At 36.9% G+C, this 18609-nt stretch overlaps 1 protein-coding gene across 1 annotated transcript in view; it reads left to right on the plus strand.

Moving 5' to 3' along the window:
* UNC13C (unc-13 homolog C) overlaps positions 1 to 18609 on the plus strand; it is a 559224-nt gene that overhangs the window by 172182 nt on the left and 368433 nt on the right. Inside the window, exons 4-6 of the mRNA XM_059371954.1 lie at positions 7941 to 8019; positions 9070 to 9075; positions 10203 to 10274. Coding sequence (XP_059227937.1) covers positions 7941 to 8019; positions 9070 to 9075; positions 10203 to 10274 — 157 coding nt within the window. The remainder of the gene's footprint in view (positions 1 to 7940; positions 8020 to 9069; positions 9076 to 10202; positions 10275 to 18609) is intronic.

The following is an 18609-nucleotide window of genomic DNA, read 5'->3' on the forward strand; positions in this document are numbered from 1 at the left end:
TTTTTTTTAAGATTTTATTTATTTATTTGACAGACAGAGATCACAAGTAGGCAGAGAGGCAGGCAGAGAGAGAGGAGGAAGCAGGCTCCCCGCTGAGCAGAGAGCCTGATCCGGGGCTCGACCCCAGGACCCTGGGATCATGACCTGAGCTGAGGGCAGAGGCTTTAACCCACTGAGCCACCCACGGGCCCAGACTCCTATCTTCTTCCAATGAGAAAACTCTTGCCAGCTAACTCACTTCAGTGTGAGGTCACTGACTTTCTCTTTGGTCCTCAGGCTTTGGTCTTGCTTTTTTCAGGTACTCTTTCAAAGATAGGAATCTTAGTTTTTAAGTCAAGATGATGGTTTATTTAATAGCCAATCTCTCTGGTGTCAAGGCCTGTTCGCTTGAACCTCTACCTTTTATTCTTCCTGCTCCATGTCAGAGTTAGCCCCAGGGCAGTAAAGATGACTAAGATTTGTCATTTTTTTGAAACATATGTTCTAGTGGGGACATCCATGCAAACAAATAAACAGAAAGTAGTTTTACAGAGGTTATAACAGAAGACTTAGAACAATTATTCTCAAAGGTTTTTCTGTTTCACCCCTACAATGGCTGAATTACGGAAGCAGCCAAAGTGTCCATTGATACATTGATAGATGAATGGATAAAGAAGATGCAGTGTGTACACACACACACACACACACACACACGAATATCATCTAGGCCTAAAGAATGGAATCTCGCCATTTGCAACAACAGGGATGGAGCTAGAGAGTACAGCCAGCGAAATCGGCCAGTTAGAGAAAGACAAATACAATATGATCTCACTAATATTGGAATTCAAGAAACTAAAGAAATAAAGGGGAGGAAAGATGGGTGGGAGACAAGCCAAAAACAACCTGAGTCCTAACCGTAGAGAACAAACTCGTGGTTACCAGAGAGGAGTGGGGTGTGTGAAGGGGACGAAGAGTGCGTTTATCATAATAAGCGCTGAGTCATGGATGGGACTAGATTACTGTGTTGTACACCCGAAGCTAATGTAACACTGTACCTTAACTATACTGGAATTAAAAATTAAAAAGCATTTCTGCTCCAGTTCACCTAAAAAGTATGCCTTCCTCTATTAGCAATAAATATTTGTCTTTGAATCCACACAGCTGCTGAGAAGCCCATGTAGAGGCCAGCAGTTATGGTTTGCCCCTCGCCTCGTCCACCCATGACCCAGTCCCTCCCACTGAGAATTCCTGATGTTGTGCTTATAGAGAGGCACAGTTAATTGAGATGGGGAGGAGGTACCTTAAAATTACATTCAAATTTTATTTAAGAGAGGTAAGTGTGAGCCTGTGCCACTCGCAAGGAGGCCAGTAGCAGCAGAGGAAATTGTGGAGTGAAAACAGGCAAGGGGAAAGAGTATGCGGAATCTGGGGATCTACAAAGGCATTCAGGATGAGTGGAACAAGAAAGTAGAGGGAGAACTCAGAGGAGAGGACACTGGAGGGGCAGTCCTACCTTGCTGAAGTGAAAAGGAATTTGTTCTCTATCTTGGAAGCAGTAAGGGATGTTGAATATGAAAAAGATATCTTTAGATTTGTATTCTGGAAAAGAGCTGTTGGCAATTAAAAAAAATGAGCTGACAAAAAAAAAAAAAAAATCTAAGAGATGAGCTAAAATAGTAAGGCCTGAAATAGAGCTCTATCAGTGTGGGGGTTCAGGAGGGAGATGCCAAAAGTACTATATTTTATCAATCCTACAACATACATTTTTATACCTTGTAAAATATCAAGATGCACCTAATCGATGGTATCTTAAAAGCATTGGTAATGCTTACAATTACAAGAGTTTCATTGTCTGTACGTTTATAAGTGTAGTTAAAAGTGTCCTGGGAGAGCATTGTGATTTTGTTCTTGCAGATGGTATGGGCTGGATAATTGCATTTTCTTAATGTTTTAGTCCAGAGAAAACTCAGGATGATTTGAGGAAGACTGGGAGAACTCTTGATCTCCTTCGAAGATCTAGGTGAGATTGAGAGCCTACCAAAATCAGTATCTGCAGCAGAGCTGCCCACTTCTTGGAATAAAAGAAATAATAACGAAGGGCCATTTTATAAAATGCTACATTGCCATTGCTCTTGATGGCTTACAAGACCATAATTTGGACACAGACCAAGACATTGACAATTCTGTGTTGAAGAGTCATTTTAAGCAGCTGGACTCTGACTGAGAAACTTAAGGAATAATCATTTATTTTGTTTATATTTTTATTTTCATGTATAGAGAAATGATAATATGACACATCTGTGCCATGGATGAAGTCAATTTAAGAGGGTCCTTTGAATAAATACACAATTTAAATTCTACTCGCTAAGAAAACACAGTGTCAAAGATTAATTTGATTTTCCTCGACATATAAATATATAATGCTGCATCTTATGACAGATGGTGTGTTAATTGTGATGAAATATAGTATCAAAAAATCTTTAGAAACTGGTGATTAATTGGATGTGGGGAGTGAAACATCCAATTACACAGACACAAATACTCACTCAGTGTTGACAATAATAAAAATAAAAAGGTGAAAAAAGGAGAACAGAGAATATCCTGAATAATGGATTCTAATACGGAGAGGTAAATACAGTTCATAATGATCATGAGGCTAATTGTTAAAATGTATGTAACATATATGACTGTAATAAAAAAAGTTACTGTATGTCTACCATTAAGTAACTAAATAAATCCAAAGATTTGTTTACTAAAAGTCTGAAAGAGGAGAGCTGTATTACAGGAGAGGGATTTAGAGTGATTCATTATTAATCTTTTACATTGCCTTAGTGTTCCATAATGCTAAAAAAGATTAATTACATAGCCCTGCTCAATAATTGTCTTGGAAACACAGAAATAAACAGAAGCACTGTGATCTGTTTGTATTTTACTTCTTTCTTAGGCTTATGGTCTTCAATTAATTTAATAACTCCTTTGCATATAAAGAGAGTCTACTAATTTTCTGATTTCTAATGGCTATTAGATAGTCTATGAATATTGCCAATTAACCAAATAAACCATCAGCTACACACTTATGGAAACAGCACACTTCTCAGAGTTCTTTTCCAATCAATGTATAGTCCGTGTATTATCACTAATTTTGGATTAATTATTAATATATTAAAATAAACCTTACGTCTTCTACCTTAGATATCAGATTGTTTAACAGTTATAGATTATATATCTTTTAGGTAATTTGTGTTGTGTTTGTTCTATAACAAGATAGTTAGCTGAAGAGTCAAAGTAAATCTTCAATTTTATTAAACTCAGCAAACTTAATTATCCAAAGAACTAAGAAATAAAAGTATGAAAAATATGAACTATGTAATATAAGACATAATGAACTAGAATATATCACAATTTATGAAATTGTATCCATTTTTCATTCTTTAAATTTTACCCTGTTTGTTTATTTATTTATTTATTTAAAGTGCACTTCCCTTAAAATAGGCATAGAGCCTAACATAGGACGTGAACTCACAGCCTGGAGATCAAGACCTGAGTCAGATGCTTAACTAACTTAGCCTCCGAGGCATCCATTTTCTCGGTTTGATTTGATGATTGACTTTCCAAATATTTCTGTAGATCTGATGTTTTCATCTGATTTGTAATGCCTATGGTCTAGGGAGAACTCTTTTTCCCTAGGGAGAACTCTTAAATAGTTGAAGAGGAACTGCTTGGGGAGGATTGGGACTATTTTATTCAATGATACAGTGTTTCTGATATGAAGATAATAGTGTCTTGGAATACAGTGAAAGCATTTCAAATAATGGTAACAGTTCTAGAGTAACTGGGATAAACATTTTATATCTTCCTAAAAAAGGAAAAATGTATATATGTGTGCCTGTTACATGTGTGTTTAGACATGCATATATGTTACACACATGCATATGAACATACATACATATACACACATCTGTACACATATACACACACATAATAGGCACACATACATACATTTTTCCTTTTTTAGGAGGAATGCACGAAACATGAGGTTTCAGGTAACACTGTCTTTCAGTGCAAATCAAGCCCTGCCATAGTTGCTTTTGTTTCATTAAAAGTAAAATAGGAAGGATTAGTTTTAATCCTTGGTTCATATTATTGTTCTAAATATGAAATGTTCTAAGTGTATAAGCAGTAGGATATGATAAGCCCTAGAGTTAGGGTTCAAATCCAGACACTGCTATCTGTGATTTAGACTAATTATAAGAATGATTCTAAACAATTCATTCATCCATTTCCTCCTTGAATAATTATGCCTCTACTTTACTGATTTTTTTTTTTTTGAGAATAAAATGAGGACTATATGTAAAGTTTGATTCTATTTGTTAGCATTACATCTGGCTCCTGGTAAGAACCAAATAAATATTGATTGTTAGCTAGTTTGCTGCGGGTGGTTAGCAATGGCTTTTAATCAAATCACTTATACCAAAAAGGACTGAAATCAGACCACTTCTTCCCTAGAATCAGATCTCACCCCTGGAGTTTTTTGTCTGGTGTTGCCTGTCTTGATGACTCTCCCTGAGCTCTTCATCCCTGAGCCTAGCTAGTTTCTTCTAGATTTTAACTGATTTCCTTGAACTTGACTTTTTGCTTAGAAGGTCAAAGACTTATTTATCTATTGATACTTCCGGTCTTCACTATTTTTTAATTTAATTTCTCCCAGATGTCTCTTGGTTAGGAACACTTTCAATAATATTTACAAAATGTTTTGCAGTTGTATGGACCTCTATAGTATTAACCAAGCACTTCACTCTTGAGGTAAGGCCATTAGGGAAACCATTTCTAAAGCTCAGATCTGCAATGAAAGTTTTACTATTACTTGAGGAATAAACAAATGAAAGTATATGTTTATACAAATGCCTTATAGTAATAATGAAAAGGAAAAGTATAAGGAAACACAACATGATTTTGAGTATTTTTAAGGCTGTGAAGACTAAGAGAATAATTTTATTGCATAGCAATTTTACAATTACAAAATATAGGTTTGATGAAATTAATGACAGACTCAGGACAGAGATAAATTTTGGATACAGGTCTTCTAACTTGGGGTCATTATTCTATAATGCTCAGGTTTGGCCTGGGTCCATGGCTATCTCTGTTCTGATGAAGCAAGCTAAGGAGTAAGTATAAGACCCAAGAAAATACATGTGTGTAATGGATTCCTGAATTAGTGAGTGTGTAAGTTTGCTCAAAATTCTAGGTGCTCTTAGGAATTTGAATTAAGTTTGTGAGAGGGAAAACAAATCATTAAAGAAAGTGACCCATCTATATATTACATTTTGTAGTTTATAAATCACCTTGTTAACCGTTACCACAATTGACTATTGTTTTTTTTTACATAGTTATTAAAGTCACATTATTTAGCAGTCAAAACATTTCAGAAAATTCAAAGGCAGCTAGTTAGTATGATTGCCATGTAGTGGCGGAAAGACATTTATTAATTACACTTTATGTCATTATTAATTTTCTTCATAAGAAACCACTTGGAATCAGAGCCTTATATTGGAGCAAATGAAACTCAAAAGGTCCTTCTAGAAACCCACTAGCATAGCCCTTTTCCCATGAATGTGATGTTTGGGATGCAGCAGAATCAAGCATGAACTGGCAGGGAGAGGGAAAAACTATGGAAAGAGAATAAGAGGAAAGCAAGAAGTTACACTGTTGGAGTAGCTGGCTCACATTCTTAAAATGGGTGTTGAAAAAAAAGAGTTTCCCTTTTCCCCTACTTGATGGTGGTATTTCTTATAGTTCCTAAGGGCATACTGCTAATGATTGTTTTTGTGATCTCAGTCTTGATATTTGACTGTCATGACTACCACTGTCACTGGCCCAGAGAGTGTCAGTTGGCTTTATTCGGGATAATGATGGAAGCTGTGTGAACTTTTGTAGAGTCCGTGGTAGACGGGATCTCAAGTGCCCTCTGTACCACACATATTTGCACCCATGCTATCTCCCCTCCCGGTTTCTTCTGTTGCTCTTCTCTCATCTGTCTTGATCTCTGCCCCACTGTTTTTGGGTTTTGCTTGTTTGTTTGTTTGTTTGTTTGTTTTTAAGATTTTATTTATTTGTTTGACACAGAGAGAGAGAGAGAAAGAGATATCACAAGGAGGCAGAGAGGCAGGCAGAGAGGGGGAAGCAGGCTTCCTGCTGAGCAGACAGTCTGATGTGGGGCTTGATCCTAGGACCCTGGGACCACGACCTGCCAAAGGCAGAGGCTTAACCCACTGAGCAACCCAGGCACCCCTCTCTGCCCCACTGTTACCCTTTTCCTGTGTTCTATGAGCCAACCTAAAGATAACTTCTTGTTAAAATTCATGAACTGAAGTATAATTTGTTCACCATTGACATCCTTCTTACACATGTGCGGTGGTTTTCCTTGCTCACATGTATTACTGGATTTGATCTTCCCTTTGAGTCATGCATGTTATAACATTACTATTTATTATCATTCTATCCTTATTAATACTTCTATTATTTCACATGAGTTGTATTATAATTTAGTGAATTATCCAATATCATCAAGCTAGTGACCGATGCAACTAGAAGTATTAGAGTTAAGACCATGGCTGCTAAGAAAAATCCAATAAGGCGAAACTTCTCCTGAATTAAGCTAAGCAGCAGGAGCAAAGGGACCATCTCTGTGTCACAGAAAAACTGGACTGTGAGATGCTGTTGTGGCCTGTTACAGTAGCAGAGCTGTCTACCTAATACCCCAGACTTTCAGTTGTGTGTTCCTAGTGAAAACAGTTGACCCTAAGCCAGAGTTAAGCAGGAGTTTTGTAGGTCAGATAAGCATAGGAGAAGCTGTTCATAAGTGACTTGAGCTCCTTTTTGGTGATAGGAAATGACTAGCTCAGATCCAGCAAAAATCAAATTCAATGTATTGAACTCATTTTAATAAACAAAGATAAATATATTTTAAGATTATTTTAAATTGCAGAAATGGCAATGTTTAGTAGAAAAACGTTGGCTATTACTGAATTTATAATGTAATGAGACTCCTCCCCCCTTTTTTTTCCCACCAAGTATCAGTCCACAAAGGTAATTCTGGTTCTATTCGATTTAATGAATATCATTCTATATATTTTCTGTACATATGTAAATGCACACGGTATTCTATTAAATTTACTAATAGGCAAACTTGGTTTGTTGGTATTTTTTTTTCATTTAACATACTGTGAATATTTTTCATTTATACACATATATATTTAACTCATTTACTTTGATTATTACGTTCCTTCCATTGGATAATATAATTCATTCAAGAAATATTTAGGTTACCCAACTTTTATTGCTATTACAAAAATAAATGTCACAGTGGATTTCCTTATACAATAAATCAATCTCTTATTGGCATTTTTCCGTGGGATAAATTCAAGTAAGTGAAAATTCTGGTAACCACCACATATATTTTACATGCAGCTATGGTTCTTTGAGGTACCACTTTGGGGTTTAATCTGTGAAGATGTAAAATATCAAAAAAGAATGATACTTTTACAAATACAGGTAACTATTTTACTATTGAGGACCAAACTTACGCCTTACACTGACCATGGTTTTGTTCTATCTCTTCTTGGAGATACAAAGTTTCATATAAGAAACCATTTTTTAAAATGTTCTCTGTGATATTGACAGAATGTCTTGGTTTGTATATCAATCCAAGCCAGGGATATTTTAAAGTTTTAATGTACAGAACTATCCAAGAATACAAGTGAGCACTTTGGTAGCTGGAGTCTTTCTCCTTTTCCCTGGGTGAAGTCTTAGAGGCTGGATCGTTCTTATTTTGTGAACCAGTTGAAAAGCATGGTATACATTTCATCTTTTTCACAGCCTTTTTACCATGAATGGGGGATTTTTTTTTTTTTCCTTAAAGGAAGTATGTTTCCCATTGGAATCATTCCTGTTTTTCCTTTCAGGGCTGGCCGAGGACTTTATGGCATTGACAGTATGCCAGATCTCCGCAGGAAAAAAACTTTGCCTATAGTGCGAGATGTGGTAAGTCACTCCTGTTTCATTCTCTGATTGCATGTGTCCCCATTTTCTTCATTAGCTGTCATTTTGGCCTTCTCATTAAGTGCCTTGCCTGTATTTCATAGAATAAAATATATAAGATGCTGGATTCTACCAAGTATTGCATTTATCATTTCTTTAAAATCTTTTAGATGAATGAGATAACTCCAACCTTCTGACAGCTTTTTTTTTTTTAAGCTTTCCTTCCCACCCATCCACACCCCCAGTGTGGGACTTGAACTTATGACCCCAAAATCAAGAGTTGCATGCTCTACCTACAGAGCCAGACAGATGTGCCTTGACAGTTTTTTATATTGGTTGAAATTACAAACTGAGTTAAAATGACACTGTAATTGAGCAGAAAGTCACACAGCATGCCAAGTGAGCTGCTGCAGCTGGGCTTTGATATGTACAATGTTGCAGCAGATAACATTAACCAATTCTTTATTTTCTTAAAATCTAGTCACATTAATAAGTGATTCCACTGTCTAAGGAAATCTATGGCTCCCAAGTTATTTAAAACTTTATAAAGCCAGAACATAACTTTCAATGACTCAAACTCTCCTATAACAAAATACACAGGGACCACATGAAGATGCAAAGAATATAATGGTGTGCATTAGATTCTAAAAACAAATCACCTACCAGCATGTTTTTTATTATCTCAGTTGTCTTCACATTTTTTTCTGGAAGCATATTCTTAGTAGTTTATGACATAAAAATTTGTTTTATCCAAGAGAAATAGAAATTTCCCTTTTGCAACATTGTATACAATTTCTTATATCAGCAATTTTTAATTTTGCTATGAAAACCATCATGTGAAAACCATCACTTTGGCTTTAAATTAGGAAAGGTAAAATCTTGATTGGAAAGATACTGAAAAGCATGACGTGTCTGTATAGCTCATATTTCTGTCACTATAGTGCAAACATTATTTTAAAGTGTTAAGTTTATTTTAACATCATTATGCTCTTCTCACATTTCTTATCTCTAATTTTTTTATGCTTTGTTTCTTCTGACACTTGGAATATTCAGGCTATGGTAAGTGATTTTCAATTTAATATTTTTCATACTTAATATACACTGCACTTATTCTTGGGATAAAAGAGGACAAGATGGGGAAATAAAAAAAAAAAGAGAGATAGGAATAAGAAATTTAGTTTCTCCAAGTATTTAACCTCTAGTTCAATTCTGAAAGATACACCAAATTATATATCCAACAGGTGTCAAAACAGACTAAAATAGAATACAGACATAATTTTAAAGATAATAGTTGTCAGAGTTGGAAGATCATCTTGGGTAAGTCATTGGAGAGGTAATCCCTATATAGGTTTACATAGTCAGGGTGGAGATGAGTGGACAGTGACTTTCTCACTCAGCACTGTACTGAAGTTTTATCTAAGTTTATGGCTTTGTCCTCCATGGAGATAGATTTAAGACTGGGTACAGAATACCATTATGACTTCCATTTGCTCCAGTGGAATAACATACTGAACATTCCTATGTAAAACTTCTGACTCTAAAGTTCTTGACAGCACTGCTGAGTGCATTATATCACACACATTTCAGGTAAGAGCAACATAATGGTTCTATTTTATGGTGGGGGAACTAAAGGGACTTTTAATTAAAATCACTGTATTTAGCAGCATTGCATTAAGAAAACCAATCTGGGTATAATGCTTTTCAGTTGATAAAGTGAACACTTAGAAAAAATATCCTGGTTAGAGATGAAAGAATGTTCTAGGGGATTGTGAACAATTCAAGAATCATCTAACCTCAGTGTTGTGCTTCATGGCCATGACACAGAGCCTGCGGCTCTGTACCAGTGACCATGTTTTATGAAGGAATGTGATCATGATCACCTTGGGAAAACCAAAGTTACAGAAGCCTCCTGTTAGCCTGGAAACTTGGAGCTGCCTTTCTGGGCCTCAGTTTTGTCATCTGCAAAGTGTAGAGGTTGGGTTCAACAATAGAAAGGGACCTTTTCAGCTTTGATGTTCCACGATTCCATATTCTGGATGAACTTGCCGACTCTTCAAAATGGCAGGTCCCTATTGGCTAAAACGAGCAATGATCATCTGTATTCTTAACTTTTTCACATGCTGCTGAGCTGTGTGTTCATGGCAGCCACATCGTGTGCCAATAACTCCTAATTCTGTTTATTTTAGACTCTGGCTGCCCGGAAATCTGGACTCTCCCTGGCTATGGTGATTAGGACATCACTAAACAATGAGGAACTGGTAGGTGCAGAGTCAATTACTATGTATTGATCATAGTTCAGTGGAGAGTGATTCTGATCAAGCCACTCAGTCGTGATGTTGATCCCCAAATTCCAGAAATAACTGGGAACATGGGGAAAGTCTGACCTTAAACAAATTTCCTCAGGACCTCAGCTTCACTATTGTACAGATGATCCTCTGCTGATGCAATATCCGTGTGCCTATCCATCTTTACAAATGCTAGTCCATCCTCACACATTTTATCTGTAATTCTCCCCCCGAGAAAAGTCCTACTATGTGTTCATAAGGTTCAAGTTTTGCCTCCTTTCCGGGGCTGACCCCAGATGTCTTCCTCCTCTTCTGACTGAATTTTAAGTTTCTTCCTCTGTGCTCTTCTAGCCTTTTATCATGACCTCCATCGTGTAGTATGACATGAATGAAGGTTGCTTGGGGCGAGTCCCATCTGTACAGTTAAAACTAGCATTGTTCTACTTGACAAATTTTCTAATTTCTCTGAATCTGATTTCTCTCATCTGTCTAGTGAGGTCATAAGACAAATTATGAAGGGAGGGGAAATGTGTTTAACACCGGCATAGCTTAGAGTATAGTAGAAAAGAATAAATGCAAGGTGCTGGTTTTATTATTTTTGTAAGCAGTCAATTTTGTTATTTTGCATAAACCTTTCCTTTAGAGGCTGATATTCTTAAGTGTAACACCATATCTTGTTTGTTTTTCTTCGTAAATACTTTGATCCCTCTGCTTAGTCTGATGTGAGGTAGATACTTTGAAAGAACCAACATGATTAGAAAATACAAGTAGGCTGCAGATATCTAGGTCAGGGATTCTTAAATTTGGTTCATTACAATCACCTGTGAGAGCTCTAAACCATGCAGATGCCTGGGTCTCACTCCTAGTGATTATGATTTAATTGGCTTCAGATGTAGTCTGGGTACAAGGGTTTAAAAAAAAAAAAGTTATCAGGCAATTCTAATATGCAGTGGATATTGTGCCCTGGTAACTCCTTCCTTCCCAGCCACTCTACTGGGCTACAAATAGAGACAAGTTATGTGTCCTCCCTTAGGAGAACTCATATATACTCTACCTCTCCCAATTTTAGTGGCTTTATCTTTCCTGTAGAATAAAAATTTGCCAGTAATAATACTTGCATTAAATTTCCATACACTTGGCATTTAACACCATTATTTATATGTATGTTTCATATTTTCTTCTTCGTGTCATTGTCTTCTTCCACCCAAAACCAAACCTTTCCTAGGTCTCTGTTAGCAAATTCCCCCAACTCCTCATGCACATCCATGCTACAGTATATGCCCATCTGAATGTCTAGGTGCTACAGCAAGTTAAAACTTTTCCTGTTGTACCCAAGGATTAAAAAATGTGGCTTCTTTCCCAAGGGTCTTATCCTTATCTAGTAGCTTTATGATGCTATGTACTATTTGAGTAAAGCTTGGATACAAGAGAAATTAAACATCCTCTGGCGTGTGAGAAACCCCCATAATGCTTGCCTATTCTTGAAGTATTTCGTCTTTTCTTTTGAGGGAGTAATCAAGGTTGAGGGTTTTTATGATTAAACTCCTCTACTACTCCTTTTGAAAAAAAAAAAAAAATTAAAATCGGTGTTTGGTCTGAGCCACAAATACTCATTCCTCTGAAAAGTTAATAGGAACAAGATGGAAAGAAGAATGCTACTCCATTTTCTGAGGCCCTGAACAGGGAGCATACTCTTTCTTTATGGTTAAATTAGTTATCGATCTACTTTTCATCCACTTAAAAATACATAGTATTTCTTTAGTTTCAGAAGACCTGTGTAAGACTTTTCTGTGTGGGTGTTGGGTGGATAAATGGAGTTTCAATTCCCTCTAAAACTCATAAAGCCCATTTCTCCAGGGCCCATGTTCAAAAAGTAAACGAAAGATGACTTCTGCACAACGGGCATATTAAATGTCACTGTTGACAAGCGGTCACATTAAGTCCTTACATGGACAACTACGCAAATGCTGAAGCAAATAATGTCCACTTTTCCATGCTGGAAGTCTTCCCAGGCACCCTCAATGTGAAAGCATGAAATGTGTGTCTTTATATGAAGGAAAACGGCTTGGTCATGTAGAAAATATCAAATGGTAGCAGATCTATTTTAATTAAAGAGGTATATGGTAAAATGTCCAGTCAGCTCTTGCACAGCAGGGCAGGGCTCTAAAGTCTGATGTAAGGTGACCGTGGGCTAGCAGACACCGCCTCCAATGATGCTCTGTGAGCAGTGGGGGAAGCATGCCAGGTAGCCCAGACATCACCACTTTCACCTCACCCACCGGGAGCTACTGGGGCTGATTGGAAATCTCAGTCTAAAGAGCCCCTAAGGACCATAGTTTCTGAACATTTCTATCTGGCCTAATAGCTCAGGAAGGGGTAATGATCTAGTCCCCATATAATAGTAGTCTTCCTGACACTGTACTACCCAGCTTTGGGCTTGTTGTCACAGAGTGATAGTTTCCTACGTGTAGCCCCCAACAGAGGGGGCAATCCAAGTAGAACTGTTTAGTAAGTCAGATATAAACTAAGTGTGTACTGTGTCAGGCATTGTTTCAGATTCTGGAAATGAGACCTTGAACAACCCTGCTATAAATCCCTGCCATCATGAAGCTTGTAATATGGTCATAGGGGAGCTGAGCTAATATGTTTTGCATGCCGTATTGTTACAGGTCATAATGGAAGCTTCTAATGTGGGAGTATTTAAACTGACAGTGTCAGATGAAGGTTATGGGAAACTCCAGTAGAGTGAGGAATGCAAATCACCAAGACTGAAAGGGATTCTAGAACCCTACTTATTCTATATAGTTAATTTATATGTAACTACCACGAGGGGCTGGTCTAAGGGCTTGCTTCCAGGAAGTGTCAATTCTCAATCAAGTTTAGTTTGTCAAGCAGAGTAGAGGTCCTCCTTCCAGTAACGAAATCAGGAACAGGCCTGATGAAAGGGACTTACAAGAACTATGTAGGGGAATCATTAGATCAGACCTGGGCCCTGTTCCTAGCATAATCCTAGAAAGGTGGTCTGGAAATAGGAAGCAGGTCAGCACACCTGTCTTGTGCCTGGGGTTCGGTCAGGAAGCTGCAGGCTCACAATATGCAGGTAGTCTGGACGTCTCATCAGGAGCGAGAACTATGTCAAACCACATAACTGAGAGTTAAAGTGATAAGGGCCTGAATCTGAATTTTGGCTCTACCTCTTACTACCTTTGAGAAGTCATTTCCTTTCAATACTTTTTGCATCCCCGAGACTTGTCCATCTCATCTGTAAAATGAAAGTAATAATGCTTATCTCACAGTCTGTGAGAATCAAAAAGGAATGTGTCTCCCCAAACAGAGCAGGTAGTAGTCGAGAGAAGTTGGGGGAGGGAGTCGCAATGGGGTATCCAGAGTGGGGACTGAGTCCAGGGCCTCCCTGCCCTCTTCGCCGCTGAGGGTCAGCTTCCAGTGTGTACTGGTGGGGGATCCTTCTATCCACACATTTAAATACTGTTGTCTTGCTTGCGAGTATTGTTCTTGGTCCTGTTTCTATCCTCCTTCAAGAGCACAGTCTGTCTCTTGAGATAGATGTAGGTCCAGCTTCACTGTTGACTAGTTATGGGAACTTGGGCAAGTTACTGAAACTCTTGGCCTTGTAATTATGTAAGATTTTGCACCCCTGGCCTATGGTTTCCTGTGTCTTTGAGCAATTTTGGCATCAGTTAACTAGTTAAAATAAGTTGGGAAACTTTCCTTTTTATCACTTCACTGGAACAATTTGTGTAAAATAAATTGTTGCTATGCCTTGAAAGATGAGTAAACTTACCTCGAAAACCATCTTGTAATTTTTTTGAGGGTGTTTATTTGGCTACCCTCAAATAATTCAATGATCCCATACATGTTCTTTAAACATTTGTTTTTGAGTCAATTTTGATCATTTGTATTTTTTCCAGAACATTGTTTTCTTTTCCTAAAATTTCAAATTCCAACAAATTGTTCATGATTTAAGAGTTTGTGCTGTTTTCATCTTATTTGTCTGTTGGTCTTTCTTTCTTTCTCTCTTCTGGTCAGTACTCCAAGAGATGTCTCTGGTGTTTGTTGACTCCATATTATTTTCTATTTTATTTCTTTTCTTATTTATATTCATCTTCTGTTCTCTTTGTATTTACCCTGAAGATACTTTTCTAATATACTGAGTTGAATATATAGTTCACTAATGTTTATTAATTATTGCATATACACAAAAGAATATTTTACAACATAAGAAACAATGCATATACCTGTGTATCTGTAACAGCTTTTCCTCTTTGGAAGAGGAAAATAATGATTTAATAAATTTTGCAATTATTATTTTGACTCCTCAATTTAGAGTGTTTATTCTCCCAAAGACAAACCATGTGACCTTTATTGTTGTTCCTACCTTGTATTCAAAGCACATAGACTGTATATTCAGTGATTAGCATTTAATTGACCATTTTATGGCTTCCATAATCAGTTTTGTAGATATACTATAGGAGCATTTTTTGTTGGGTACATAAGTTTTGGGACTTCTATATTCCCAATAAATTTTTTCTTTCAACTTTGCTAATAATTTCATTAATTTCTTAAATGGCTTTTTTTTAAACTTTTTTTTTTAAGATTTTATCTATTTATTTGACAGAGATCACAAGTAGGCAGAGAGACAGGCAGAGAGAGAGGAAGGGAAGCAGGCTCCCTGCTGAGCAGAGAGCGGGACTCTATCCCAGGACCCTGGGATCATGACCTGAGTTGAAGGCAGAGCCTTTAACCCACTGAGCCACCCAGGTGCCCTTAAATGGTTTTTCTTTAAAATATTTTCTCTATGTTACTAATACTGCTCTACCAAATTAATAAGGTCAATGTTTCCTTGATAGAACTTTCTCTGGCCCCTTCTTTAATTCTTAATGTGTTTTATGTGTATCTTACATAGCTTTTTTTTTTTTTCTTCTCCCCAGAGAGGGAGAGGAGGTGAAAATGGGAGAGGGAGAGAAAAATCCCAAGCAGGCTCCATGCCCAGTACAGAGCCCAACCTGGACCTAGATCTCACAGCCCTGAGATCTTGACCTGAGCCAAAATCAAGAGTCACCCACTTCACAAACCAAACCACCCTGACACCCTGTGTATCTCACATAGTTTAACTTTATTTATTTTTTAATATTTTACTTATTTATTTGAGAGAGATGTGAGAGCAACCAAGCACGAGCAGGGGGAGGTGCAGAGGCAGAGGGAGAAACAGACTTGGAGCAGGACCTGGGGATAATGACCTGAGCCCAAGGCAGACTCTCAACCCACTGAACCACCCAGGCATCCCTCTCATATAGCTTAATTTCACATTCAGTCTGAGAATTTGCCTTTTTACATGTGAATTCAATCAATTTATACTTCCCAAAATGCATTTGAGCTTAGTTCTCTTACTTTTTAAAAGTCCTTCTTCCTTTCTTTTACAAGGTTCATTCATGCAGATTTTTATGTTCCCTCTTCTTCAACAAATGGATTAAACTGATCCATACTGTTGATTTTAATGTGGATGTTCCCTAAATGTTTACTGAAAATACACCTTCTTTTACCGAAGTATAATTAACATCGTTATATTAGTTTCAGGTGTCTAGCACGGATTTGATAATTCTATGCATTATTCAGTACTTACCATGCTAAGTGCAGTCTCCATCTGTTCCCAAACATGTTATTGCAATTTATTGAATATATTCCCTATGCTATATTTTTTTAAATCTCTGATATATTTATTGTAAACTGGAAGTTTGTATTTCTTAATACCCTTAATCTGTTTCACCCATCCCTCCACTCACTTCCACTCTGGCAGTCACCATTTTATTCTCTTTAAGGGTCTTGTTTGTTTGAATGTTTATTTGTTTTTCATTATTGTTTTTTTTTTTTTTAAGTTTCTGTTTAAATTCCAGTTAACTTGCAGTATGACTTTGGTTTCAGGTGTACAATACAACGATTTAACACGTCCATGCAACACCCACTGCTCATTGCAGCAGCTGCCCTCCTTAATCCCTGTCACCTGTTTCCTCCTTCCCCTGCACCCCCCACCCCCACCCTCTGGTAACTATCAGTGTGTTCTCTATGGTCAATATTCTGTCTCTTGGTTTGTCTCTCTTTGTTTGTTCCTCTGCTTGCTTATTCCACATATGAGTGAAATTGTATGCTATTTGTCTTTCTTCAACTTATTTCACTTAGCATAATGATGTTTAAGTCCTTTCTTTTGTCACAATTGGCTAGATCTCATTCTTTTTTATGGACAAGTAATATTCCATTGTGTGTGTGTGTGTGTGTGTACCACTCCTTCTTTGTCCAGTCATCTATGGACGGACACATGGGTTGCTTTCATATCTTGACTATTTAAATAATGCTACAATAAGTATAAGGATGCATATATCTTTTCCCAATTAGCGTTCTCACTTTCTTTGTGTAAGCACTCAATAGTGGAATGACTGGATTGTATGGTACTCTTATTTTTAATTTTTTGAGGAAATTCCATACTGTGTGCACAGTAGCTGCACCAACTTACATTTCTACTAATAGCGAATGAATAATGGTTCCCTTTCCCCAGATCCTTACCAGCACTTGTTATTTCTTGTTTTTGATACTAGCCATTTTGACTGGTGGAAGTGATATCTCAATGTAGTTTAGATTAGTATTCCCTGATGGCTTGCGATGTTGGACATCTTTTCATGTGTCTCTTGGCCATCTATCTGTATGTCTTTGGGAAAAAAATGTCTATTTAGATTCTTGGCTTATTAAATTTTATTTTATTAAAATTTTTATTTTATTTATTAAATTTTGTTTTATTATTTTTTAAAGATTTTATTTATTTATTTGACAGAGATCACAAATAGGGAAAGAGGCAGGCAGAGAGAGAGGTGGAAACAGGTTCCCTGCTGAGCAGAGAGCCCAATACAGGACTCGATTCCAGACCCCAGGATCATGGCCTGAGCTGAAGGCAGAGGCTTTAACCTACTGAGCCACCCAGGTGTCCCTAGTGTTGACATTTTAACAATATTCTTCTAACAGAGCATGATATACCTTTCCATACCTTGCATCACCTTCAATTTCTTTCAACAACATCTTAACAGTTTTCAGAATATAGGCTTTTCACCTTCTTGGTTAAATTTATTCTTAGGTATTTTATTATTTCTGGTACAGTTGTTTTCTTAGTTGTTTTCTTGGTATTGTTTTCTTAGTTTCTCTTTTTGCTACTTCATTATTAGTGTATAGAAACATAGCAAAGTTCTGTTTATTAATTTTGTATCCTGTAACTTTTGCCAAATGATCAGTGCTAATAGTTTTGTGGTGGAGATGTTAGGGTTTTCTATATGCAGTATCATGGTATCTATAAACAGTGACAGTCTTATTTCTTCCTTACCAATCTGGATGCTTTTTATTTCTTTCTTTTCTTTTGTCTGATTGCTGCAGCTAAACCTTCCCGTACTATGTTGAATAAATGTGGCAAGAGTGGACCTCCTTGTTTTGTTCCTGATCTTAGAGGAAATGCTTTCAGTTTTCCACCATGGAGTATTATGTTAGCTGTGGGTTTTTCATATATGGCCTTTATTATATTGAGGTATGTTAAACCCACTTTGTTGAGAGTTTTTATCGTGAATGGATTTTATATTTTGTCAAATGCTTTTTATGCATCTGTTAAAATGATTACATGTATTTTTATTATTCCTCTTGTTAATGGGATGTATCACATTGATTTGTGAATATTAAACAACCCTTGCATCCCTGGAGTAAATCATACTTGACCACTTGACCATGGGGCATGATTTTTAAAGACTGTATGTTGAATTCAGTTCACTAAGATTTTGTTGAGGCCTTTATGTTCATGGGAGATACTGACCTGCAATGCCCTTTTTTAAAAACTTTAGAGTTAATAATTCTGTCCTGAAGGAGAAAAACATGATCTAAAAATGCCCACATCAAGTAAAAGGCAAATCTAAATATCATGTCTGAAAATGGTTTCAAAACGTCAAGTTTGTAGCCCATGGAGTCTAACTGGATCCCAAACACAACCTTTGGGTTTCCACAGAATCAGCTTTCACAATTCGGGCAGTAAGTTCCTTTTCATCCCACAGGCACCTGGAGAATCTGTTCCTTTTGGGCTCTTTTACCTATTAAAAATTTTTTCAATACTTCTGTAGTAGACTATATCAACTTAGTCTGCTGTGTTGCCAGATCAGATTTCCAACATGTAAAATAAATATATTAGTACTGCAAGAGTACTCTTGGTGGGATCAGTGAGATAAGAAATGGAAAGCAATTCAACCATTTTTGACACATAATTATGTAA

Source organism: Mustela nigripes, chromosome 13, assembly GCF_022355385.1.
Source record: "Mustela nigripes isolate SB6536 chromosome 13, MUSNIG.SB6536, whole genome shotgun sequence".
NCBI lineage: Eukaryota > Metazoa > Chordata > Mammalia > Carnivora > Mustelidae > Mustela > Mustela nigripes.